Source organism: Saimiri boliviensis, chromosome 20, assembly GCF_048565385.1.
Source record: "Saimiri boliviensis isolate mSaiBol1 chromosome 20, mSaiBol1.pri, whole genome shotgun sequence".
In the NCBI taxonomy this organism is placed as follows: domain Eukaryota; kingdom Metazoa; phylum Chordata; class Mammalia; order Primates; family Cebidae; genus Saimiri; species Saimiri boliviensis.
In genome coordinates this window covers 4037967-4064353 of record NC_133468.1, presented here as the reverse complement: position 1 = coordinate 4064353, position 26387 = coordinate 4037967, and the positions used below count along the sequence as shown (strand labels likewise).

The following is a 26387-nucleotide window of genomic DNA, read 5'->3' as shown; positions in this document are numbered from 1 at the left end:
ACTTTAGGTTTTTACCAGCACATGCCTATTTAATACCCACTGCCAAGTTCCAAATCCACTCCCGTATTTTGGGTTTTCATTATGGCAACTCACCTCTAAGTACCAAGTTCTGTATTAGTTATCTATTGCTCCATAATAAATTACCCTAAAACCTACTGGCTAACACACTCACTAACCCAGAGTTTCTGAGGGTGAAGAAGCCAGAAGTGAGTGGTTTAGCTAGGTCTTTCTGGCTCAGTGTCTCACATGAGGTTATGGGCACGTAGTTGGCTATGGCTGCAGTCTTATTTGAAGGTTCAGGTGAAGGATCTACTTCTAAGCTCACTCACATGGTAGCTCAAAGGCCACAGTTTCTTGCTGGCTGTTGGCCATGAGCTTCAGTTACTTACTACATGGAACTCTCCATACGCTAAGTGTCCTCACAATACGGCAACTGGCTTCCCAAAGGTCAAGTAATTCAAGAGAGCACATGCCTATGCAGAAGCCACAGTCTTTTCATAACCCAATCTTTTAAGTGACATGGCCTCACTTCTATCATATTCTATCAGAAATGAGTCAAATTATTATTTTCCTGCTGAAACAATTGACATTTCCATCCATTTCTGGAATGGTCACACTTTCTGAAACATTTTTATAATATCTACTTTAAAGTCTTTCTCATAATTCCAGCATCTGTGTAGCCTTGGGGTTACTGTCTGTTGTGTCTTTCCTTTGAATTGTTGAACATTTCCTGATTCATGTATTTCGTGTGATTCCGCCTTGCATCTCAGACGTTTTGAATATTATGAGCCTCTGGGTATTTAATTCTTCTGGAGAATGTTGGGATATTTTTTCCAGCAGTCAATTTAACTGCTTGGTCTTGGTCACCCAGTTTTCTAAGTATTTTCAGTGCTATTTGGATCTGTCTTACATGCCCAATGTCAGACCTGAACAACTATCAGGTCAGACCTACACATAAATGGAACAGATCACATAAACAACTGTATGAGATCACTTTCTTGAGCTTCCTTATCTTTCACCACCTTGATGCCTTCCAGATCTCAGGAGCCACTTCCTCTTCCTGGTCTTCAAATTAGAAACCCAGGGGTTTAGTTTCTCCTCTCTGCTAATACACCTCATGGATACATCACCTCCAGGTCCAAGTAGCAGGAAGATAGTGAGGGAAGAAAAGCAATGGTTATTCTCCAAACCCTTTTTGGCCCACAGATCCTCTAACCAGAGTGGAGGGTTCCTAACTCGGAGGTGTAGATGCCTACTCAGCCATCACTGTCCTCACCACAAGAATGCCCCGGAGTGCCACAATGATCTTGTTTCAAATTATAGCTTGTTACCATTACTTTTGAGGGTTTCTAGACAGCTGCTCCATGCATGTTACATTTAGCATGAAAGATAAAGTGGGGCATGCTCATTCCATTTAAAGTGGAACCAGTACCACCCAAAGTTACTTTCTTTCCATTGATTACATCCCTGGAAGATAAACTCTCAAACAGGAACTTCCTAAGAATATAAACAGAGAATTCTGATTGAAAGATTAATATTCATTACTTTATCCAATCAATTTTTGCATTTTTATTAAAATTTACACATACAGAAAATTTTTTTAAATGACCAATGAACATCTCTACATCCACCACAAAAACAGTTGACTAATTTTGTATATATTTATTTGAAAATATGCTGCAGACGTGATGTTTCAAACCTAAAAAAACTTCTGCATGCATCTCCTAAGAATTAGAACATTATCCTATATAACTCAATTATCACTTCTAGAAAAATCAGACATACCACATTTTCTAATACCCATTCCATCTTCGTATTTCCCCAAATATCCCCCCACATGTCTTTTATAGGTTTTTTTTTTTTTTTTTTTAAAGAATCAGAAGCTAATAAAGGACCACACTTTCCATTTGGTTATGTCTCTTGTCTTAATTTAGAAGAGATCACTTTTTGTTTTATTACATTTGCTTTTAGAAAAGTTTAGACCAGTTGTTCTGTACCAACTCTGGACTTCTCTATTTCCATACTGTGTAATTTAACTTGTTCCTCTATTCCTTGTATTTCTTTAAACAGCAAGGTAAGTCTAGATAAGAGATTTAATTAAATTTGGGGTAAACATTTTTGGCAGTACATCAAGGATGATCACATATGCTTCATACTGAATCCCATCAGGAGCCACATAATGTTGGCTTATTCCAGGAGTGAAATGCAGTTTGACAGCCAAATCTCATTGTAAAGGCAATTCTTTTGCAATAGCTATCTGTGATCTTCTGAAACTTTTTTCACCTAATGGGTTTTACCATACCTTTTGGCCAGATTTAATTACATTAAAGGTTGTAAAAAAATTTTTTCAAATCTATCATTCTGTGTACATTTTAAAGAAGACATACTTCAAATAATTTTATAAGTTTTTTTCTCTACTTTCATCATTATGCACTTATTTTCCTTCTTAATATTATTAGCAATATCAGTGATTATTCTTTTTTTAAGTTGTCCTATATTTGGCCAGTTGGCACCTATCCCTTCTGACATTACATCATTAGTCTTCAAATACTATCTTGCTTTTTATTTTCTTAATAAAAAAATTTTAGTCACACCACCCACTTCCCCTGCTCCAAACATGGAATCAGCTATTTCTCCAAGGAACCCTGGTTCCTTTTAGTGGGGAATGGCCCTTAGAAACCAAAATTTGGATACTAAGCAAGCGCACCACTATTGGGTACAATGTTAAATATTGAGGTCTGTTTAAACACCTCATTTTCTTTGTAATGTATTTAAATACATAAAACAATTACTTTCTGATAAGCTAAAACCAGTCAATTAAGAAATATACTATACTGAATGCTTGAGTTTAATTCTGTATCTTTCTCAGAAGGTCTAGCTAATTGTATTAGAATCATTTTTTTTTTTTTAATGATACCAACTGTTAATTGAAGGAAAGTCAAATATAAAATTGGAGGAAAAAGGCTTGGAGGGGAATTAAACATTTAAAATGATGAAAAGAATGCTTAATAATAAATTCTTCATATATAACTTTACACAAAATAATTCCTAAAATATGTGTAATAAGAAGGCAACCTTATAGGTGAAGCCTCCAAAAACACACTATCTGGAGCTCAGCTAGCTTTAAGGATTTAAGTACAATTATAATAAAAGCAAGCATAATTAGGGACTCATAAGAAAAAAGAATATAGTTGTGAGTCAATTATTAAGACTAAGGTGAGAGGAAACCCTTAAAGACAAAACAATAACTTTAAATTACTCCAACTATGTCTAACCAGGCTATAAAACAAATAGTTCTCTTGGAACCTCAGGTTGGAAATCAGCCTATAATTATCTCAAAACACCAGAACCGAATACCTAGATTCTAGTCTATTCATTAAGTTCAAATGCTTCATTTAGTACAATGAAAGGTTGTAATTAAATGAAATCTCTCCTGGCTCTAATGAGCGACCAGACACATAGCCTGAGAGTCTGCCAAATATATACCTTCTGCAACAGATAACAAAGTATGTGCATGCCAGTCTTTCCAACTGCTTCAGTTAATGCACCTTCTATGGTACTATAATAGTACTCTGTTCAGTTATATAAAACCACATCAAATTAAGAAATAACAGAAGAAAGTAAAAGAAACAGAGTCTACCTTTGGGCATAATTCTAAGAACTAAATTCTAAATTAATAAAACTACATTCTTTAATAATAAAGGACTTTTGAAAAAATGTTTCCCAAAGCTGTATGTGTATGTGTATCTACACACACACACACACACACACACACACGTGTGTATGTTTGTTTACACATATAAGTTGCTGGTGGGAATGCTCATTAAAAACAGCATTATTATTTCCACATAAAGAGTTAAATTTAAAGAAGTTTCTTTTTATGTTTAGCTTCTCTTTATGAAAAGGAGCACTTCCTACGTTGGCCCACAACTTTAAAAAAGGCCGTGCACTTATTCACATTATTAATAACTCAGTGACTGGTTTTTGTTTTTGTTTTTGTTTTTGAGATGGAGTTTCGCTCTCGTTACCCAGGCTGGAGTGCAATGGCGCGATCTCAGCTCACCGCAACCTCCGCCTCCTGGGTTCAGGCAATTCTCCTGCCTCAGCCTCCTGAGTAGCTGGGATTACAGGCACGCGCCACCATGCCCAGCTAGTTTTTTGTATTTTTAGTAGAGACGGGGTTTCACCATGTTGACCAGGATGGTCTCGATCTCTTGACCTTGTGGTCCACCCGCCTCGGCCTCCCAAAGTGCTGGGATTACAGGCTTGAGCCACCGCGCCCGGCAGTGACTGTTTTTAAAAGAAATTTCACATATTGAAGCTTACTCTTATAAAGGGAATATGGTCTTATGAGATAAACAATAGGTATATTCAACTATTTTTCATGACTTTTTAAAAAGTTCGGCCTTTTACATTTTTTCTATGAATTAAAAAAATATTTGTAAGATTTTAGAAACCTTAGAATTTATGGTTCTTTTAAAAATTTTTTTTTTAACCCCATCAAAACTGGCAAGCATGGCCATCAACCACAATATGGTTCTTTTAAAACTTAACAAGTCAGTGCTTTTCATGATTTCACTAATCAATTTTACCATTACTTAGTGGCAACTAACATGGAAGTAAAAATGACTTAAATCTATTAGGAGTTTGTACCTTACTTATTCTTCTCCTCATTCCCCAATGAGAAGCCCTGGATTATCTGAGAGAGGAACTAAGCCTCATAGGCCTTATCTCCTCTAAGAAATCTCTGATACTGAGTAAGTGAGGAGCTGCAGATGGAAGGTTTCTCATATTCCTTCCATTTATAGAGTTTCTCTTTAGTGTGAACTTTTTTGTGTCTACAAAGGTTTGATCTGTAACTGTAGGCTTTCCCACATTCCATACATTTATACAGTTTCTCTCCAGTATGGATCCTCTCATGTTCAGTTAAAAATGAATACTGGCTGAAGGCCTTTCCACACTGATTACACTGATACGGTTTCTCTCCGGTATGAATTCTCTGATGCCTATAAAGGTTAGATTTGCAACCAAAGGCTTTCCCACATTCCTCACATGTATAAAGTTTTTCCCCAGTATGAATTTTTCGATGTTCATTAAAGGATGAATACTGGTTGAAGGCTTTCTCACATTCATTGCATTGATAAGGTTTTTGTCCAGTGTGAATCCGCTCATGTTCGATAAGGGTTGCAATACGTGTGAAGGTTCTCCCACATTCCAGGCATTTATACAGTTGTTCTCCAGAATGAAATCTCTGATGTTCAGCTAGAGATGTAAACTGGCTGTAACCTTTCCCACATTCGCTACATTTGTAGGGTTTCTCGCCTGTATGGATTCTTTGATGCCTGTGAAGTTTTGCTCTACAGTTGAAGGCCTTCTCACATTCACCACATTTATAGAGTTTCTCTCCAGTATGAATTCTCTGATGTACAGTGAGGGTTGAACACTGGCTAAAGGCTTTACCACATTGTCTACAATGATACGGTTTCTCTCCAGTATGTACTCTCAGATGTTTAATGAGGGTTGAACTGTTGCTAAATGCTTTCTCACATTCATTACACTTGTAAGGTTTCTCTCCAGTATGAATTCTCTGATGAGAAAGAAGGGATGATCTGTGGCTGAAGGTTTTTTCACACTCATTACATTTGTAGGGTTTCTCACCTGTATGAATTCTCTGGTGTTCAATAAGATGAAGATTCTGCTTGAAGCTCTTCCCACATTCATTACAGATGTGAGGTTTTCCTCCTGGGTAAATTTGGAAGCATTTCATGAGATCAATATTCTGTTTAAAATCTTTCCCAAATGTATAATACATATTGGGTATCCTTTCTACAGGAACACCCTGTTGTGTAACGAGAGCTGTATTTATAAGTAAGTTTTTCTCCAATTCAAGACTTGTATGGTTTCCATCTTCACTGACGGTCTTCTCATGCGAGACTATCATTCGCCTAAGAGGTTTCTTTTCTTGCTCCTCTTCTATCCTGCTCTCGAATTCCACAGCTTCTTCAAAGTTAATGTCCCACTGACCAAACTTAATGAATTCTTTCTTCATCATTCCCTGCAATGTTTCTTCTATAGAAATATCCTGCCGATGAGGCAATGCTTCTGTTTCAGGCCAAGTCTTGAAACCTAAAATGCATCAGAAGAATTAATGCCTCCTCTGCTGGAAGAAACAAACTGATGTGTCAGTGGGCCAATAAAACTGGTAACAGTATATATAAAAGAAAAGTGATATAATCAGATCTCGAATGCTGACTTGCATCTTGGGAAGAACAGGATGGGATATAGGAAAGAGGGGTAAACAGGTTAAGGAGTGGGATGGGAGGGTACACTGGACAAATTAGCCATGAAAATGAAGAGATTACACCCAGGGTGTAGTAAAGTTAGACACAGAAGAACAGGCTGAGTAGAAGATATGAGGACAAAGAAAAATGTCAAATGATAAGCCCAAGCTGAATACCATGGAATACTCCATTCTATCATCACTTTCCACTCTGCATATACCAGGCAGTGAGGCAGGCAGCTTGTCTACTTTCTCCTTCTTACTCATATGTCCCTTTTACTATATTTTCTCTCCATGCTCTCTCTGAAACTCTATACCCAATAATTTTTTAAATATTTGAATTGGTTTCCTTAAATTTCTTTATTTCATGTGACTGTGATTTTATATCATAGTCTGCAAAGGGGGAAACAGTCTGTTAAAAAGAGGACAGGCTGGGTGCGGTGGCTCACACCTGTAATCCCGGCACTTTGGGAGGCTGAAACAGGCAGATCGCTTGAGCTCAGGAGTTTGAGACCAGCCTGGACAACATGGCAAAACCCCATCTCTATAAAAAATACAAAATATTAGCTAGGCATGGTGGCACATACCTGTAGTCCCAGCTACTCAGGAGGCTGAGGAGAATCGCTTGAGCCTGGGAGGCAGAGAGTGCAGTGAACTGTGATCACACCACTGCACTCCAGCCTGGGTGACAGGGACTTATCTCAAAAAAAAAAAAAAAAAAAAAAGGGAGGCGGGGGACATTCAGGTTTTGAAAATTACAACCGCCCTGCAGCATGACCGTGATGATTATATGTGATTTAAGTTTAGGAGCCTTGCTCTGTTGACAGGCTAGAGTGCAATGGTGTGATCTCAGCTCACTGCAACCTCTGCCTCCCCAGCTCAAGTGATTCTCCTGCCTCATCCTCCCAAGTAGCTGGGATTACAGGTGTGCACCACCATACCCAGCTAATTCTTGTATTTTTAGTAGAGATGGGGTTTCACCATGTTGGCCAGGATGATCTCAATCTCCTGACCTCATGTTCCACCCACCTCAGCCTCCCAAAGTGCTGGGATTATAGGCATGAGCCACTGCGTCCAACCTATATTACCTTTCTTTCTATTTTCCCCTTTTTATTTTAACACAAAGAGGGACATATTCATTTTATCTAATAAACTGCAACCAAAAAACTGCACTGTCTTTGTAGGAATCTCTTGAGAATAATGAAAATCTGCAGGAGATTTGAAGTCGATATGTCTTAAAGTCCTGAAATATGCCCAAGCCCCAAGCTCCAAGCTCAGCTTTGATTCTCAGTGAACTATTCTCTGTTGCAACCTGATTTCTTTTCCTCAATCCATGATAGAAAACAGGTTAAAATTAGATAATTACAACTAGGTAATTGTGTGTCCTTTAACCTCTACAACTCAAATAAAATGCAATTAACCCTGAGCATCTAAGTATGGCTCCGTATTTCCAAGATTTTCCCAAGAACTGCCTCTTTGTGACCTGCTCATCTATAAAGACTCTCTTGTGCCCATTTCCCAGCCTCTCACTTACCTAGACAGGTATCAGAAGGGACTTCTCCTTCCACCATGCAGGGATCTTGTCCTTGCTGCAACTGATGAATCACCTTTGGCATTGAAAATGGAATCCCTGCTCATGAGGAAGGAAACGAAGTTTGAACAAACAGCATGAAGAGCAATCCAAGAACTCACAGACCACTCACTCTGAACTTACACAGCAAAGCAAGCAAGCCCTGAGAGGCAGAGAAGGCAGCACAAGCACTTCTCAGGGGTCCTGGAGCTGCCAATGGCTGAGGAAGGTCTCAATTCTGAAACATTATAGGGCCCTGGCAATGGATGCCTCTAAGATGGGGGGTTCCTAAGTTCTTCTCAGAATCTAAAGTGGGATCTAGTCATTGGCCTACTCCAAGGAGGAAACTTTGATTGGTGGTGGAATGTGAGGGACAACAGAGGAAGGACAAATAGCAAGAAGGACGTCACAACAAAAATGTACAGTTTCAACTCTACAGCAATTCAACCTTTCCCAGGGGCTCAATATGGTAAAAAAACAAAACAAAACAAAAAAAAAACTACAGGCTCGGAACTCCAAAGACAGACCTTTGAGGCATTCCTCAGGTTTTCATTATAGGTAGTAATTCTTACCCAGTGAGACCAGAGTGCTGTAGTTCTCCAACATCACCTCCCGGTACAAGGCTCTCTGGGCAGAGTCCAGGTGCAACCACTCATCCTGGCTGAAGAACACAGCCACATCCCTGAATGTCATGGACTCCTGTAACGGCAAACCCATTCCTGTTCATCCAGGACCATCTTCTTCAATGGAAGACGCAGTAAGAAAGTGACACTGGGATGTATAGCAAGCAATTCAGAAAATCTCAGGATTCTAAGTATTTCACATCAACCATTTATGTACTTTTTGGAATCACCCATTAACTGTTTTAACAAGTATTTATTAAGTACTCATTGGGAACAATGACACATGCCACATGCAGTGGGAGTAGGGAAATAAGGCCAAGTCCCTGCCAACAAAGAATTTAAATACCAGCCTGGGATCTTCCTCAAGAGAAGGCAATGTGACGACAGAAGCAAAGATTGGAGTGCTATGCTTGGAAGATGGAAGAACCACAAGCTAAGGGCTACAGGGAAACACCAGAAGGTGGAAAGGGCGAGGAATCAGATTTTCCCCTGACAGTCTCTAGAAGGAACCAGCCCTGTTGACAGCCTGACCTCAAGCCAGGAAAACTGATTTCAGACTTCTGACTTCCAGAACTGTAAAAGAATACATTTACATTGTTTTAAGATGCTGAGTTGGTGGTAATTTGTTACAGCAGCAATAAGAAAGAAATACAATGTGAACAATTCAAGACGACCTACATATCTATCAATAAGGAAATGGATAAGCAGATTACAGTACGTTTATTCCATGAAATGTTATGCAGCCTTTAATAGAATTAAGTAGATCTGTGTGACACTGGAATTTGATCTTGACATATTGTTGATTCATATGAAAAAGTCAGCCACAAAACGATCTATATTTGTTGAAAATTCTACATCTGTATATACGTATGTATGATGCATACAAAACTCTCTGGAAGAATACAAGCTGTCACCCTCATTATTCTTTGATATTTGTGGAGAGGGGCAGAAAAACAATCTTTCACTTATTACTTTATACCCCACCATTAGGCTTACAGTGTTTTACAGTTAGGGACATTGTGTGTATGTATGTGTGTGTCTTCCTTTGCTTTGAATTTTCTTAGATTCCACTTTAACTTACACATTGACTTTTTAGTTAGACCTCTTTGCATTTTTAGTGTTACTCTAATAATTATAATAGTTTCGGTTACTCATCATCTATTTAGAGCTAATATATCATTTCACATTGAATGCAAGAACCTTGCAAGTATCACCACCAGCCTTCTTTATGCTACAGTTGTTACAAAGATTTTTCCCACTTCATAGAGTTGACATTACTTAACCAAATTTCACTGAGCATATTCATGTTAAGATTTACATTTAAAGGCAAAGGGTACAACACAGCAAGAGAAAGAGAGTCCAGGGAAGCACTAGAAAGCCAAGAGATACTCCATGTGCAGTCTCCCTTTATTTACACAGACCACACTACATCTCTGGATCTGTGTGAAGAATCTTGGTGTGGGAGATCTCAAAGGAGGAACTCTTAGCAGGGGCTTTCTATGTAATCAAGCAAGCCGTGTCAAATCATTTAGGCCAGTTGCAAGCCATCAGTAAGGAAGCTTAAGGGAGTAGCCAGTGGCATTGGGATCTTAAAAATACACAAGCCAGGCAGGGTGCAGTGGCTCATGCTTATAATCCCAGCACTTTGGGAGGCGGAGGCAGGGGGATCACCTAAGGTCAAGAGTTCGAGACCTGCCTGGCCACCAGGGTGAAACCCCATCTCTACTTAAAAAAAAAAAAAAAAAAAAAGGTACAAAAATTAGCTGGGTGTGATGGCGGGTACCTGTAATCCCAGCTACTTGGGAGGCTGAAGCAGGAGAATTGCTTGAACCTGGAAGGCAGAGGTTGCAGCAAGCCAAGATTACACCACTGCACTCCAGCCTAGGTGGCAGTGGGATACTTGGTCTCAAAAAACAAAGAACAATAACAAAAAAAAAAACCCACACAAGCTGATGGCCAGGTTCACACCTATAACCCTAGCACTTTGGGAACCCAAGCTGGGTGGACTGTCTGAGCTCAGGAGTTCAAGAACAGCCTTGGCAACACGGTGAAACCCCATCTCTACTAAAAATACAAAAAATTAGCCAGGCGTGTTTGCATGTGCCTGTAGTTCCAGATACTCAGGAGGCTGAGGCATGAGAATTGTTTGTACCCAGGGAAGCTGTAGTGAGCCAAGATCACACCAGTTCACTCCAGCCTGGGCAACAGAGGGAGACTCTGTCTCAAAAAAAAAAAAAAAAAAAAAAAAAAAAATCCAAGAATCCCCATTGATAAAAATGGAGCTTTTCCAGAGAAAAAGAGAGAGCTTTCCCAGTCCAGGTATGTATGTATGTATGTATGCTGCACACAAAACTTTTACGTTATGTTTACATTACCAGATGTAAATAAATTCTATCTTCACAGTTGTTATTTGCACACTACCTATGTTGTAAACCCTCTACTATAATACAATAGTATTATTTTACTTTAAGCAGTCAGCTGCATTTTAAAGAAGTTGAGAGGAAACAAATGTATTTTATATTTATCCAGATAGTTACCATTTCTAATGGTCTTCATTCTTCCTAAAATCAGAGTTCCCATCTGGTATATTTTTCCTTTAACTTGTGTAACTTCCTTTAGCATATCTTGTAGTGCAGGCCTGTTGGCAATGAATTCGCTTAATTTTGTCTTACTTGAAAATGCCGTTACTTCGTCTTCATTCTTGAAGAGTATTTTCATTGGATGTAGAATTCTGGGTTGAATTTTTTTTTCTCTTTCAGCATGTAAAACGTCATTCTATTGCTTCCCAGTCTTCATTGTTTCTGATGAGAAGCCATTGGTCATTCAAATATTGATTCTCTGCATGTAATACAATGTTTTTTTCTGCCTGCTTTCAAATCTTTGGTTTTTGTGATTTCTCTGACTTTTGTCAATATGGTAAAGACCAGCTAGCTGCATGTGGCTACTGAATACGTGAAATGTGGTTCTTCTGAATTGAGATATGTTATCTGTATAAAATACATACCAGATGATTTACTTAAAAGTATATAAACACACAGACAACATATACATACACACGCAAACATATATGAAAGTTATCTCAATAACAATTTTATATTGATTACCTGTGGAAATAATATTTGGATATACTGGGTCAAATACAATACATTATTAAAGTTAATTTACTTGCTTCTGTTTAGTTTTTTACTGTGGCTGGTGGAAAATTTTATATTAGGTTTGTGGCTTGCATTCCTGGTTCACACTATATTTCTACTGCATGCCACGGGTCGATGACGTGTGTAGCTACGACTTCCTTTGTATTTACCCTGCTTGAGATTCATCAAATGTTATAAATTGTAAATTTATGTTTTTTACCAAATTTGAGAAACTTTAGGTCATTATTTCCTTTTAATATATTTTGCCCCTCTCCTGTCTCTGTCCCCTCTCCTTCTAGAACTCTAATTTCATGTATACTAGATCTTTTAATATCATTCAGTTGGTAACTGAGGCTCTTTTTTCTCTGTTTTTCAGATAGGATCATTTCTGTCAATCTATCTTCAAGTGTCACTGACTTCTCCTTATGTTCATTTCCAAAAGTTAAGCCTATACAGGGATTTTTTTTTAATTTTACAATTTCAGGTATTTTATTTTTCAGTTCTAAAATTTCATAGTCTAGAATTACTTTTTTTCACAGTCTCTATTTCTCTGCTTGCATTTTGTATTGTTTCATTCTTTACATGTATATTTTACACTAAGTTCTTGAGCACAGTTATAATAGCCATTTTAAAATCTTTATCTGTGAATCCCAACATCTGGGTCGTCTGAGTCATGGTTTCTATTATCTTCCCTTTGATTTTTGGTTGCACTTTCCCATTTCTACATATGCCTACCTCATTCTGGACGTTGTATAGTACACAATGTAGAAACTCTGGATTTTGTTAGGTTCCTTTGAAGAGTACTGATTTTTTTAAGCAGGTAGTCAATTTTGTTGGACTTAAATTCCAAACTCGGACACCCACCTCTCTAGTGGGCAGCATTGAATATCTCGGTTCAATTCCTATTTGGGCTACTCTGAGTAGGTCCTGTGCACGTATGGGTCAGGGGTCAACTAGAGATTTAGGCAGAGGTTGTGCACAGAATTTGGGGCTCCCCTCCTCTGCCTCTCTCCTTTCCAAAACTCCTCCTCTCACGTTCCAATTGCTAAGTTTGCTTCAAACTCTATCTCGTGATTCTTCACACCAGTAAGACTGCAGGTTTGTGACCAAGTTTTGATCATTCTGTTGGGGCTGACTGTGGCCTACTCCCAGGCAAAAAGCTGTAAAAACCGGAAAGTTTATCTGGTGACAATTCCTGCTTTCAAACATACACAGGTGTCCAGTATCTGTCTGCTTCTGATTTCTCTCTAGTACCTTAGGTTTCTTATATTTTATCCAGAGTGTAGCAGTAATCCACAGATGAATTAGTCTGTAAGGAGCTATTTCTTTATTACTGGAAGCTGGAAGCCCATGCATTTTCTTGAAAATATATTTTAAAAACTCAGTGAGCCTAACAAAGCTCATTAAATATTAAGAAATAATAAAGACAGACTCCTAGAACTACAGATCTCATCAATCATCTCATCCAGTTGTTCTCATGGGTGTGTGGTATCTTCTCTTACCTCCCCAGAGTAAGTAGAAATGTGTGAGGGTGTTTCATTTCTCATGGTGACTAAGGGGGTCCTACCGGGATTTAAAAAAAAAAGAGATCAAGGCTGCTAATCATCTGGAAATGGACAAGCAAGTACTGTATAATGAAAGATAGCTCCACCCAAAATGCTTATCATCTTTTCACTTAGAAACATTTGTTGTCTAAACTGTATTTTTAAAATGCAAGATGAGAATCTAGGTTGTGGCAGGTGGCTTTATAAGAAGTTTATAAGAAATGTGGTTTCTTAGGTTTCTAGCAATAAACTGACTTTGGCTTATTTACACAAAGGACCAGGTAGCTCCAGGAAAACTGATAGTCACAGAACTAGGCTTGGAAAATGAACAGAAACTAGGGCAGCAACATTCTGGACCATAGCCAGAATCACACTAGGAAACCAGACTTATGAGAATACTGTTGTCATGGAAAAGTAGGCAGTACAGGCTTACCAGCATGAGAGGACCACTGCTTCTGCTCTGCTGCTTCGCCTTCCTCCATAACCTCAATGTTACTGATGTTGCCACAAATTACCAGAGTACATGCTACATCAGAGGTCCCCAACCTTTTTGGCACCAGGGACGGTTTTCGTGGAAGACAACTTTTTCCACAGACAGCAGGGTTGGGGGAATGGTCTCAGGATGAAACTATTCCATCTCAGATCACTAGGCATTCGATTCTCATAAGGAGCGCACAAACTGGGTCCCTCACGTGCACAGTTCACAGTAAGATTCAGGCTCCTGTTGAATCTATTGCTGCTGCCGATCTGACAGGAGGCAGAGCTCAGGTGGTAATGTTCACTCACCTGCTGTTCACTTCCTGCTGTGCAGCCAGGTTCGTAGTAGGCTGGTAGCAGTCTGCAACCCCCCTGGGGTTGGGGACCTTTGTTCTATTCCTGTTTTCCTCCTATCTCTAGCTCCTGACTGAAGTAGGTCAAGCTTGGGTCACAAGCATACACCTTATCTATAATTAAAGCTAAGAAAGTAAGTGTACCTCAACATATACATAAGTATCTGATTTTTTTTTTTTTTTGGAGACAGTGTCTCACTCTGTTGCCTACGCTGAAGTGCAGTGACACAATCTCAGTTCACTGCAACCTCTGCCTCCTCAGTTCAAGTAATTCTCCTGCCTCGGTCTCCTGAGTAGCTGGGATTATAGGTGCATGCCACCATACCCTGCTAATTTTTGTATTTCTTTGTAAACATATTCTGATTGGCAATTGGTTGAAAGAGTTATCATCAGTAGAAAGGACTGTCTGGGTCACGACAAGGGGTTGTGGAGACCTAGGCTTTGTCAGGCAGACAAAGTCTCAAAGTAGCAGGCTTTAGAGAGAATAATGGGTAAATGCTTCTCATCAGACTTGAGGTTTGTGTTGCTATTACTGGTGGAGGGGTATAATGAGGCATGTCCAACCCCTACTTCCTGTCACAGCCTGAACCAGTCTTTCAGGTGAAATTTCGAGGGCCCTGGCCAAGGAGGAAGTCTGTTCGGATGGTTGCAGGGGGTCTTCTAATTTTACTTTCAGCTTACACCCCTATACCTCAGAATGTAACAGTATTTGGAAACAAGATCTTTAAAGAGGTAATTAAGTTAAAATGAGGTCTTTAGGCTGGGTCCTAATCTAACATGGCAGGTGCTTACAAAGAGAGGAGATCAGGACACAGACATGCTCATGCACTGGAGAGAACACATGGCAGGAAGCAGCAAGAAGGCAGCCCTCGACTGGCCAAGGAGGCCTCAGGAGAAGCCAGACTTGCCCACACCTTCGTCTTGGGCTTCTAGCCACCAGAACTGCAGGAAAACACATTTCCATTGTTGAAGCCATCTCGTCTCTAGTATTTTGTTACGGTGCCTTGGCACACTAATATAGCTCCATGTTGCTGTAAGCTGGGTACTCACAGCCAACCCATCTTCTGTCTACTGCTAATCCCATTCCCCTAGGCCTTAGAACACTTCCAGCAAAAAAAAAAAAAAAAAAAAAAAAAAAGCATTCTTTTTAAAAAAAAATTTCATTTGTTTTTTAAAAATAAATGCAAATTAAACACAATCACTTCAGGAAAAATGTTTAAATTGAAAACAAAACAAGGTAAATCAGACTAAATTACTCAAGACAACTTTTGTTCCATTTTTAGAAATATATTCTAGAATGTATATCCAATTACACATACATGTGTTCTTTTGACTATTTTTAAAACAACATGAAAACAGACACATGAAAAAGAATAGAAAGAATACAAAAGAACACACAGTGCAAAGTTAAGTATTCCCTTCCGGCTCCAATTAGCAGTCTCATTCTACAGGTAACTAGCAGTACTTTATACATGTATCCTTTTTTAATGGAAAAATTCTCAATCCTGCTTTACTCGCATTTAATGGATCTTTATCACATCGGCATATGAATTTTTTTTTTTTTTTAAGAGACAGGGTCTCACTCTGTCACCTAGGCTGGAGTGCAGTAGTGAAATAAATCATAGCTCACTACGGCCTTGAACTCCTGGGCTCAAGTGATCTTCCCACCTCAGCCTTCCAAACAACTGAGACTAAAGATGTGTACCACTCCGCCCAGATAATTCTCTTTGTTTTTCTGTAGAGCCAGGGTCTTGCTATGTTGCTCAGGCTAGTCTTAAACTACTGGCCTTAAGCGATTGTTCCTTCTTTCTTTTTTTTTTTTTTTTTTTTTTTTTGAGATGGAGTCTTGCTCTGTCGCCCAGGCTGGAGTGCAGTGGTATGATCTCGGCTCATTGCAACCTCTGCCTCCCGGGTTCAGTCACCCAGGCTGGAGTGCAGTGGCATGATCTCAGCTTACTGCAACCTCCACCTCCCGGGTTCAAGCGATTCTCCTGCCTCAACCTCTTAAGTAGCTGGGATTACAGGCACACGCCACCATACCCAGCTAATTTTTATATTTTTAGTAGAGATGAAATTTCACCATGTTGGCCAGGCTGGTCTCGAACTCCAGATCTCAGGGTAATCTGCTTGCCTTGGCCTCCCAAAGTACTTACGGACTATGCATATTTTTAACTCTGACAGATGTGGAAGATTATACTTTCCCAGGATGACCACACCAATTCCTCTCCCATCTCACATGCTCTTTGTGTAATGTGACAGTGACATATCTCCCACCAAGAAGTGAGTTCTGTGTTTCCTTCCTTTGAAGCTATCCAGTGGAATTCAATGGAAATGATGCATGTAACTTCCAAGAAAAGGTAGTAAAATAATACACCTTTCACCTGGCTCACTGGATGCTCATTTTTGGAGCCTAGTCACCATGTTGTAAGCCCAAGACACAGGGAGAAATTATGGGTAAATGTTTCATCCAATAGCCCTATCTCTGATCTCATCAATGAGCCAACAGCAAGCATCGACTACCAGACACGTGAACAACTGAGGCTTCCAGTGATTCTAGCCCCTAGTCTTTAGATCTTTCAGCTGAGACACCAGACTTTGTATGAAACGGGGTTTCACCATGTTGGCCAGGTTGGTCTTGAACTGCTGACCTCAGGTAATCCACCCGCCTCAGCCTCCCAAAGTGCTGGGATTACAAGCGTGAGCCACCACGCCCGGCCTCAGATTCCTAATTTTCTTACTATATAGCATGTATATACTTCTGTGTTAAAAATACAATTCTACTTGATCATTTAAAATTACAATGTAATTGGAATGCCATAAGGAGAAGAGAGACTAGAGCAGAGTGAATATCCAAAGTAATAATGGCTGAGAGTTTTCCAAAATTAGTAGCAGACACCAAACCTCAAATCCAGAAAGGTCAGAGAAGGCTAAGCAGGATAACTACCAAAATATCTACACTAGGCATATCATATTAAAACTGCAGAACACCAAAATCCAAGAGAAAATCTTGAAAGAAGACGGGGAAAAATCTTACCTTCCACAAGGATAAGAATTACAGTGGATCTTCTCATTAGCAACATGTAAACAAGAGAGTGAAACAAAATATTGAGAAAAAAAAAAATCACCAATGTAGAATTCAATATCCAGAGACATTATCCTTCGTAAAGGATGAGGAATAAAGCTTTCTCAGACAAACAAAACTGAGGGACTTCACTACCAGCGGTCCTGCTTTGCAAGTAATAATACAAGAAGTTCTTCATGGGGAAGGGAAGTAACAGAAGTCAGAAACGTGAATCTACATAAAGACAGGAGGGAAGACTGCGAAGGAACAAATGATGATAAAATAACATCTTTTGTTTTTCTTACTCTTGATTTAAAAGATAACTATTTGCTTAGATGGATCATAGAAACAGTGTATTGGGTGATGATAGCAGATGGATGAGTGAAATGAAGGGCAGCAATGCCATAAGGAAGTGGGGGAGGAAGGCAATATTCTGCTCTAAGACACCTGCACTACCCATAATGCAGCATAATGTTATTTGAAGGTGGACTTCCATTAGTTGTAAATTTATATTGAAAACTACAGGGTAAGGCCGGGCGCGGTGGCTCAAGCCTGTAATCCCAGCACTTTGGGAGGCCGAGGCGGGTGGATCACGAGGTCGACAGATCGAGACCATCCTGGTCAACATGGTGAAACCCCGTCTCTACTAAAAAATACAAAAAATTGGCTGGGCATGGTGGCGCGTGCCTGTAATCCCAGCTACTCAGGAGGCTGGGGCAGGAGAATTGCCTGAACCCGGGAGGCGGAGGTTGCGGTGAGCCGAGATCGCGCCATTGCACTCCAGCCTGGGTAACAAGAGCGAAACTCCGTCTCAATAAAGAAAAAAAAAAAAAAAAAAAAACTAAACAAGTGTGAACAAAGTATAGACTTCAGTTAATAATAATATATCAATGGTGGCTCGTTAATTGTAACAAATATACCATGCTAACATAGGATATGAATAACAGGGGAAGCTGCATATAGTGTATGCTAACTGTGTAATGATTCTTTCATCTAACATTGTTACCAAAAAATTAAGATTTTTTTTTAAAAACTACTGACAATATCAAAAAAGTACTTATTTACTGCAGAAAAATAGGTGATTAACAAATTATGACTATTAAGCAATCAGTATCAAATTCCATGTGCCTTTTCCCCAGACAATAATTTATTACATGGAAATATGTAACATGGCAAAGAACCAATTTTCTTCTAAAAACTATGCTTTTTTGCTGTTTTCCTAGCAGAAAGAGAGAAAATTGTCACTTAGTACCCTTAATGAGGGCAGAATGTGAAACTGGATATTACCATTGCACTGACTTAAATGGGATAATGAAACCTGGGATTGGAACACTCTGGGTCCCCAGGAAACTTAATCAAAAGGGTTAGATACTGGCCAGGTGCAGCTGCTCACACCTGCAATCCCAGCACTTTGGGAAGCCAAGGCGAGAGGATCGCAGGAGCCCAAACATTCCTTCCAGCCTGCAGCGAGCCAGTATCTCACCACTGCACTCCAACCTGGGCGACAAAGCAAAGCTCTGTCTCTAAAAATAGCGACAACAACAACAACCCACAAAAGGGTTAGATATTGAATTAGCTATCCCCCTTCCAAAACAAAACAAAACTGGCTCTCAGGTGCAAAGAAACCGAACTCTGCCCTTGGCTGAAATGCAGTAAATCTCTCCAGCTTGTGGGTGTGCGAGAGCTCAGAGAGTGAAGAACACGACTCTGGGCAGCAGATAGCCCAGGTAATAGCTGGATATTCCTGTGCACTGAATTTTGCTGGTCTTTACATCTTGGTTTCCTGAAACATCCATCTGCTTAATTATAGAATCGGCCTAGCCTGGTGAGGCAAAGCACACCAAATCTGGCAGGTCCTAAAATAATGCCGCTGCTGCTGTTACTGATACTGGGCCATAGCAACAGCTGGAATTTATGGAAGTCTTATATGTACCATGCACTGCTCTCAGTATTTTAAATGTACTTTTTCAGAGCATGATGCTAATAGTATAGACTGTCTTGTTGGGATCAAAAGCCAGCTGTGTGACCTTGATCAAGTGACTTGCTTCTCTGTGCCTCAGCTGCCTCATCTGTAAAATTCAGATATTAACAGTCCTCTTGTAAGGATTAAATGACTTCCTATATGAAAGGAATAGATATTTTTATACATAGACTTGGCACACAGTAAATATGCTGTTTGGATTATTTCTTTCTTTCTTTCTTTGAGATAAGGTCTCACACTCTGTTGCCCAGGTGGGAGCACAGTGGCACAATCATATCATAGCTCACCGCAGCCTCGAATTCTTGGGCTCAAGTGATCCTCCTACCTCAGCCTTCTTAGTATCTGGGACCATAGGTGCTGTCTCACCCAGCTATTTTATTTTTAATTTTTTGTGGAGACAAGCCTGCACTATGTTGCTTAGGTTGGTCTCAAACTTCTGGGCTCAGGCAATCCTTCTGACCTCCCAAAGTGCTGGGATTACAGGGGTGAGCCACTGTGCCCAGCTACTACTGTTATTAATGCTCACATCAATTCAATGAGGTATGTATATTATTAACCCCACTGAAATTGAGGAAATGGGATACAGAGAGATAAAATAACTTACTCAGGGCCACATCCCTAGCTTGGATCTGAAGCCATGAAGTCAAGTTCCAGAGTCCGCATTTCTAGCCTACAGTTTACCACTACTTTTTGGGAAAGCAGTCAGTGAAGAACCGGCTTCGGGGTATGGCAGAAAAGAAAATGCACAGAAGGGAGGGGACTAGGAGAAGGAGCTCGTGTTGATGGAAAGACGGGACTTCCACGTGGGGATCACAGACGGAAATGCTAGGAAAAAGGTCAGGCCTAAGGACAGATTTGGGGAAGGTATTTAGAAAGCTGAGGGTTAAAGTAATGAAAATGGATCTCAGATGGAGAAAGAACAAAAAAGAGCCCAGGTAAGGAGGCTAAACTAGCAGAGAAAAAAGAAAAGAATCAGAGAAGGAAATAGAGGCATCGATTAGACAGCTGAGAGGGACATCTGGACAGCTTCACATCCTTGCTGCGCTAGAAGGAAAAGGCCCCAGGCCAGCGTCCTCCCCAGTGCTGGGCTCCAAACCCCAAGCCACACTGAACTTCTGGAATGCCCTTAGTTTTCTCTAACCCCCAATATCAGTCTTCGCATCCAGTATCAACTCAGAATGCCCCCACTTCTGGGCTATTTCCCCTGAACATTTAATCATGTTTCCTAAAGTCAATACCACGAACTCCGGAAAGATGAAAATGACAGCTTTCCTCTTTCCATCCCCCCAGGTGCTGCCCAGCATCCCGGCCACAGGGGCCAATGATGCTTGCGGAGGGTGTCTTCTGGGCCTTCCCGTTTTTGCCCCAAGTGTGACTATATCCTCTGTGAAGTCAAAGACTGCTTCATACCCCATTCTCCCCACCAAGCACCTACTGTAGCAGGAAGTATATGTTCAGAGCTGTCTCCAATTTGATCGCAAAGTGAGTGGGGTGAATTAAGAGTAGTCTGGGGATAGAAGAGGCGCCTTCCGCAGCAGCCCCATGCTAAGCCCGACGCTGGGAAAAAAAACTTTTGAGGTTCCAGATTCTTCATTGTTTTAGCTGGACCGAAAAGCACCTGGACAAAGTCTGGAAACATGCCTACCATCTCCGAATCCAGAAGCCCAGTGATGAGAGACAAGCTTCATCACTCTCACCTGGGCGGGCAGCCGATCCACCGCCATCCCTTCCTCCTCCGGCTTCCTGTCCAGGGAGAGCAGAGTATGGACAAGGTGGGTCTGCAGAGGAAAAGGCGTCGAGAGGAATTCTGGCGTCAGGAGAAGGCTTGGAGAGGAAGTTACGACCGCTCGTAATGTCCATCAGGCCACCCCACTTAATGATACAAATCACGAGTGTTTACCAGGGCAACTTGAGAACCTCTATCCCTTCTCTGTAGGAACCATCCTTCTATTTCTGTACACTGATGCTTTAACATCCACCTTAGGGCTTCTCAGCTACCTCTAAGCAAACTGTGACTCACCCAAGGATGTCTGGAGTCCCTAGCTAGCTTTAAACGGTAGGCCCTAGCAGTGGCAATGAATATCCAGTTTCCTGAGGGTGCCACCTCCCAGCCCAGCTAGCTGATCCTAAGCCTGCCTGCCCCGCCTGCTTTTTCCTCCCCGTGGGAGCTGCGATAAAGAGGCCTCCCCGCACCCCCACCCTGGTGCCAGACTCCGCTGCTCGCCCCGAGTGGCTCTTCCGTGGAGTGCTGTGTTCTCCCCAAGAAACTGTGAGCATAATCCAACCACTAACCGCTCCCAGCCTCTTCCTCTCGGTCGGGCCTTACCCCACTTTACCCAAGGTAACAGGATTAACACACTGTCCCCACCCAGGACACATGCCAGCGTGTTGCCGTCCCTCCTAAATAACACTCCACGGGTGCCGCTTCTAATGGCATCCACAGCCGGAAACAGCCACCGCTCCCCGACACACACCCCAAGGGAGAGGAGAGCAAGGGAAGAGACTGCCTGGGGCAGGCAGGGAAGTGCCAGCGCCTCCGGGCCTGCGTCTGCAGCGACTCCTCAGGGTGCCCCGTGGCATGGAGACACCCCGAGGCCCTGCCAGGCCAGCTCCCGCCAACGCCCTGGCCAGCCCGGGAGAAGCTGCCCTGCAAGGCCTGGGTTCCTCGGCGACGCGCACCTCTTCCCAGGACGCGCTGAGTGCTTTCCGAGCAGCATTTTCCATCGTCACATTTACAGATGGGACCAAGACTGAGAACGAGGGGGTCGTGACCTGCCCAAAGTCACCGAAACGGAGAGCGGTGGAGCCAGGAAGGGAGTCCCGATCCAAGCCCCAGGCCCCGGTTACACCGCGCCGTGACCCCGCCGCTCCGCCTCGGTTTCCCCCCGGGAGAGCGGGAGCCGGCGAGCCGCCCCCCTCCGCTCAGCCGGGCTGCGCGCAGTTGGCTCGGGCGAGGCGCCCGCCGAGGGTCCGGCACCCGAGCGCTCTCGGCGGGTAGCGGCCGCTGCCGTCACGATTTCCGTTATGGAGAAGAAAATCGCAGAAGGAACACCGACAAAAGGCCGGCCCGGCGCGCCCCGCTCACCTGGTGGGGCGCTCCGCCCCGCGGGTCTCCGGCTGCCCAGGCCGCTGGCGGACGGCGCCCCGGGACCCCGTGGCAAAGCGCGCCGCGCCGCGCAGGGCCGCTCCCAGACGCCCGGACCAGGCTGCACGCCACCCGCTCGCCGAAGAGGCGTGGATCCACCCCGGCGGAGGAGAGACCACTGAGAGCGCCTCGGCCCCGGGCCGGCAGTCCTAGCCCAGCCGGGATGGCCCCAACCAGGAGAACCCCAGAAAGGCCGCGAGCGATCCCCGAAAACCCGCCAACCCCGGGAGAACTACCACTCCCGACATGCCTCAACCCCGTGCCGACTACACTTCCCAGGGGGCGCAGCGGTGGCGCGGCGACTTCCGGGAGAGGACCCGCCTCCACCAGGGCGGCAGTCCGCGTGGGGTGGCCGTGCGAGGCGGTGCGCGCGCCGCGCTCGAGGCGGGGGGTACCCCGCTGCCGGCCGTGCTGCCTGCAGCCCGCGCACTTGTTAGGTAAGCAGAACGGTTTGAAACAAAACCCGAAATTAGATGCATTTTGGAGGATCAGTGTGCTGTAGCTCCCACCTCCGGTTGTGATTATTTTTCTCTCTTGTTGATACGAAATAATTTACATGATTTATAGGGTCCATGTGCTCGTTAACGTGCATAGACTGTGTAATAATGATCAAGTCACAGTATTTGGGGTCCCCATCACCTTAAGCATTTATCATTTTTATGCGTTGGTATCATTTCAAGCCCTCTCCTCTTATTTACTTTGAAATATACATAATGTTATTGATAAGTATACTCACCTTAGTCTGCTATTAAACATTAGAACTTATTTCTTCCGTCTAACTCTATGATTGTACCCATAACCAACCTCTCCATGACCCTTCCTTTCCTTCCGTCCTGGCCTTTGGTATCTATCCCTCTATTGTCTGTGTCCATGAGATCACGTTTTTAAACTCTGGAATATAAGTGAGAACATGCAGTACTTGTCTTTCTGTGTCTGGCTTATTTCACTTAACATAATGACTTCCAGTGCCATGCATGTTGCTGTAAATGCATTATTTCATTCATTTTTATGGCTGAATAGTATTCCATTATGTCTATGTAGGACATTTTTCTTTATCCATTCATCCATTGCTGGACACTTAGATTGAGTCCATATCTTGGCTATTGTGAATAGTGCAGTGACAAACATGAGTGCAGGTATCCTTTTCATACACTGATTTCTTTTCCTTTGGATAGATAACCAGTAGTAGCGTTGCTGGATTGTATGGTAGTTACATTTTTAGTTTTTTGGAAAAAAAATCTCCCCACTCTTTTCCATAGTGGTTGTACTACTTTACATTCTCACCAGCAGTGTGTAAGAGTTCCCTTTTCCCCAAATCCTCACCGGCATCTGTCATTTTTTGTCTTTTTAATAATAGTTATTCTAACTGGAGTGAGCTTATATTTAATTACAGGGTGTTAGTAACGAAAACAACTTGATGTTGGTATAAAAATAGACACACACACCCATGGAACAGAATAGAGAACACAGAAATCACTGCACCGGCTTATAACCAACCGATTTTCAACAAAGGTGCCAAGAACACACACTGAGGAAAGGACTATGTCTTTAATAAATGGTTCTGGGGAAAACTGGATAACAATATGCAGAAGAATGAAATTGGACCCCTTCTCTCTCAACATATATGAAAGTCAACTCCAGATAGATTATAGACTTAAACATAAGACCCCAAACTATAAAACTGATAAAGGAAACATAAGGTCATTTCTTCAGGACATTGGTCTAGGCAAAGATTTTTCTTTTTGTTGCCTTTTTTCTTTTTGTTGTTCTTTTTGTTCTTTTTGTTTTAAGGTCTATGGCTAAGACCTCAAAAGCACAGACAACAAAAAGAAAAATAGACAAACACAACTATATTGAACTAAAAAATGCACAGAAAGAGAAACAATCAATAGAAGGAAGTAACAACTTCTTGAGAGAAAATATTTGCAAATTACTCACTCAACAAGGGACTAATACCAGTATATATAAAGAATTCAAATAACTCAACAGGTTCGTGACCAGCTGGGCCAATGTGACAAAACCCCATCTCTACTAAAAATACAAAAATTAGCCAGCTGTGTGGTACATGCTTGAAATCCCAGCTACACGGGAGGCTGAAGTAGAATTGCTTGCACCCGGGAGATGAAGGTTGCTGTGAGCCCAGGTTGTGCCACTGCACTCCAGCTGGGTGACAGAGTGAGATGTCTCAAAAAACAAAAAGCAAAAACCCAGCACCAAAACAACTCAACAGTATCCAAACAAATAATTCCATTAAGAATGTGCAAAGGGCTGGGCACAGTGGCTCATGCCTGTAATCCCAGCACTTTGAGAGGCAGAAGTGGGTGGATCACGCGTGCCCAGGAGTTTGAGACCAGCTTCAGCAACATAGTGAGATCTTCTCTTTACAAAACATGAAATTAGCCAGGCTTGCCAGTACAGGCCTGTAGTCCCAGCTACTCGGGAGGCTGAATGCAGAGGATTGCTTGAGCCCAGAGGCTGACATTGCAGTGAGCAGCGATCGCACTGCTGCACTCCAGCCAGGGTGACAGTGAGACTCTGCCTAAAAAAAAAAAAAAAAAAAAAAAAAAAAAAATTAGGCAAAGGACATGAATAGACGTTTCTCAAAAAGACATTCAAATGACCAACAGGTACATGAAAAAATGGTCAACATTACTAATCATCAGGGAAATGCAAATAAAAACCACAAGATAGTTATGTTATTTTAAATTATTTTCATGTGTACCATACACAGAAGATAATGTATGCATAGGCACAATTTAATAATAATAAAACAAATACCCACATCCAACACTTGGGTTACGAAAGAGAAATTTACCCAAAATTGGGAATCCTTGTTCACAATGATCCCAAGTCATTTTCCTGAGTTGCTTTCACCATTCCTTTATTTTATTTGATACTTACTCCACATGTCTGTGTCCCTAAATATTGTTTACTTTGGCAACATTTTAAATATTTATATAAAGACAACCTGTTATATATATACAATATACAATATGTATGTATATAAAGGTAATCTGCTATATATATACATATACAATTGTATATTTTCAATTCTATATTGTATTCAACTTTCTTTTTTTTTTTTTTGAGACAGAGTTTTGCTCTTGTTACCCAGGCTGGAGTGCAATGGCGCAATCTCGGCTCACCGCAACCTCCGCCTCCTGGGTTCAGGCAATTCTCCTGCCTCAGCCTCCTGAATAGCTGGGATTACAGGCACACGCCACCATGCCCAGCTAATTTTTTTTGTATTTTTAGTAGAGACGGGGTTTCACCATGTTGACCAGGATGGTCTCGATCTCTTGACCTCGTGATCCCCCTGTCTCCGCCTCCCAAAGTGCTGGGATTACAGGCTTGAGCCACCTCGCCCGGCCTTCAACTTTCATACAATATAAATATGTATGTATATAGCTGATTCTCTTTATATAAAAATGTATATACATATCTATATACACTTATCTGTATATATATGCATATATATGTATTGTGTATATATATATGCATATGTATCATGTATATATGTATATATTCTATGACTTATGTGTTCAACACAAACACTTTTAGATTAGTCTACCTTGATACATGCAAAGTTCATTCATTTTCATTGCTGTATAGGATTTCATTATTCATTCAACAACAACAAAAATATATTGAACACTTACCCTGTGCCTGGCATTGAACTAGATGCTAGAAATACACCAGTGGGCCAAACTGGCAAAACCTATATACAAATGCAGCTTGAATTCTGCTGGAGGAGAGGGAAGAAAGATAATAAGAGAATAAATATGTTTTGAGCTAGAGATGAGTGTGAATGTAATCAAAATACTTCACTCCAAAATATACTTCTCTGACATATCTTGAGATGGCTATTCAGAGAGCTAGCGGACAGGAATAGCCCTGAAAAGCTGTCTTTTGTGGAAGAGACTTGCATCTGTAGAGGAAGTGAAGTGACATAAATAACATGTGAATAGGCTTTCTCTGAGGCTCTCCTTTGTCCAGATCTGGGAAAGATTAACTGGGAGTCTGACACCTTTGAAAGTTTGGCACAGAAACTTTAACCATGGGCTACCATCTGTCCTTAGGCTGCTACCTGCACAGCTTCATCTGCATAATAAGACTACCTTTTCTTCAGGTCTGTCCTCTTCTCTCTCTCATGTAACCTGTCTTAGCCATGATCCAAGCCCCTGTTCTTCCTGTAACTGCAAGATGGCATAAAAACATC

General features: G+C 41.6%; 1 protein-coding gene across 5 annotated transcripts; it reads right to left on the bottom strand.

The window, feature by feature from the left end:
• Positions 1-1637: 1637 nt before the first annotated feature.
• On the bottom strand, positions 1638-22419 carry ZNF354C (zinc finger protein 354C). Of its 5 annotated transcripts, none has more exons than XM_039460564.2 (5): positions 22109-22419; positions 20721-20801; positions 8423-8549; positions 7815-7910; positions 1638-6126 (listed from the first exon to the last, which is right to left on the bottom strand). In XM_039460564.2, exons 2-5 carry the CDS (start codon positions 20745-20747, stop codon positions 4712-4714), a joined length of 1665 nt encoding a protein of 554 aa, XP_039316498.1. In that variant the 5' UTR covers positions 20748-20801; positions 22109-22419; the 3' UTR covers positions 1638-4711. The 5 variants fall into 5 exon arrangements, with proteins under 5 accessions (XP_039316498.1, XP_074246744.1, XP_074246743.1 ...); XM_074390643.1 differs by lacking the exon at positions 22109-22419 and adding an exon at positions 21703-21891; XM_074390642.1 differs by lacking the exons at positions 20721-20801; positions 22109-22419 and adding an exon at positions 20459-20714.
• Positions 22420-26387: the final 3968 nt, after the last annotated feature.

Coding starts and splice junctions, on each gene's coding strand:
- ZNF354C (XM_074390642.1), bottom strand. CDS start 20,671: ATGGTAGGCATGTTTCCAGACTTTGTCCAGGTGCTTTTCGGTCCAGCT. Junction 8,550..20,458: donor AACATATACTTCCTGCTACA/GTAGGTGCTTGG, acceptor TTGCCGTTACAG/GAGTCCATGACATTCAGGGA. Junction 7,911..8,422: donor CAGCACTCTGGTCTCACTGG/GTAAGAATTACT, acceptor CCTCATGAGCAG/GGATTCCATTTTCAATGCCA.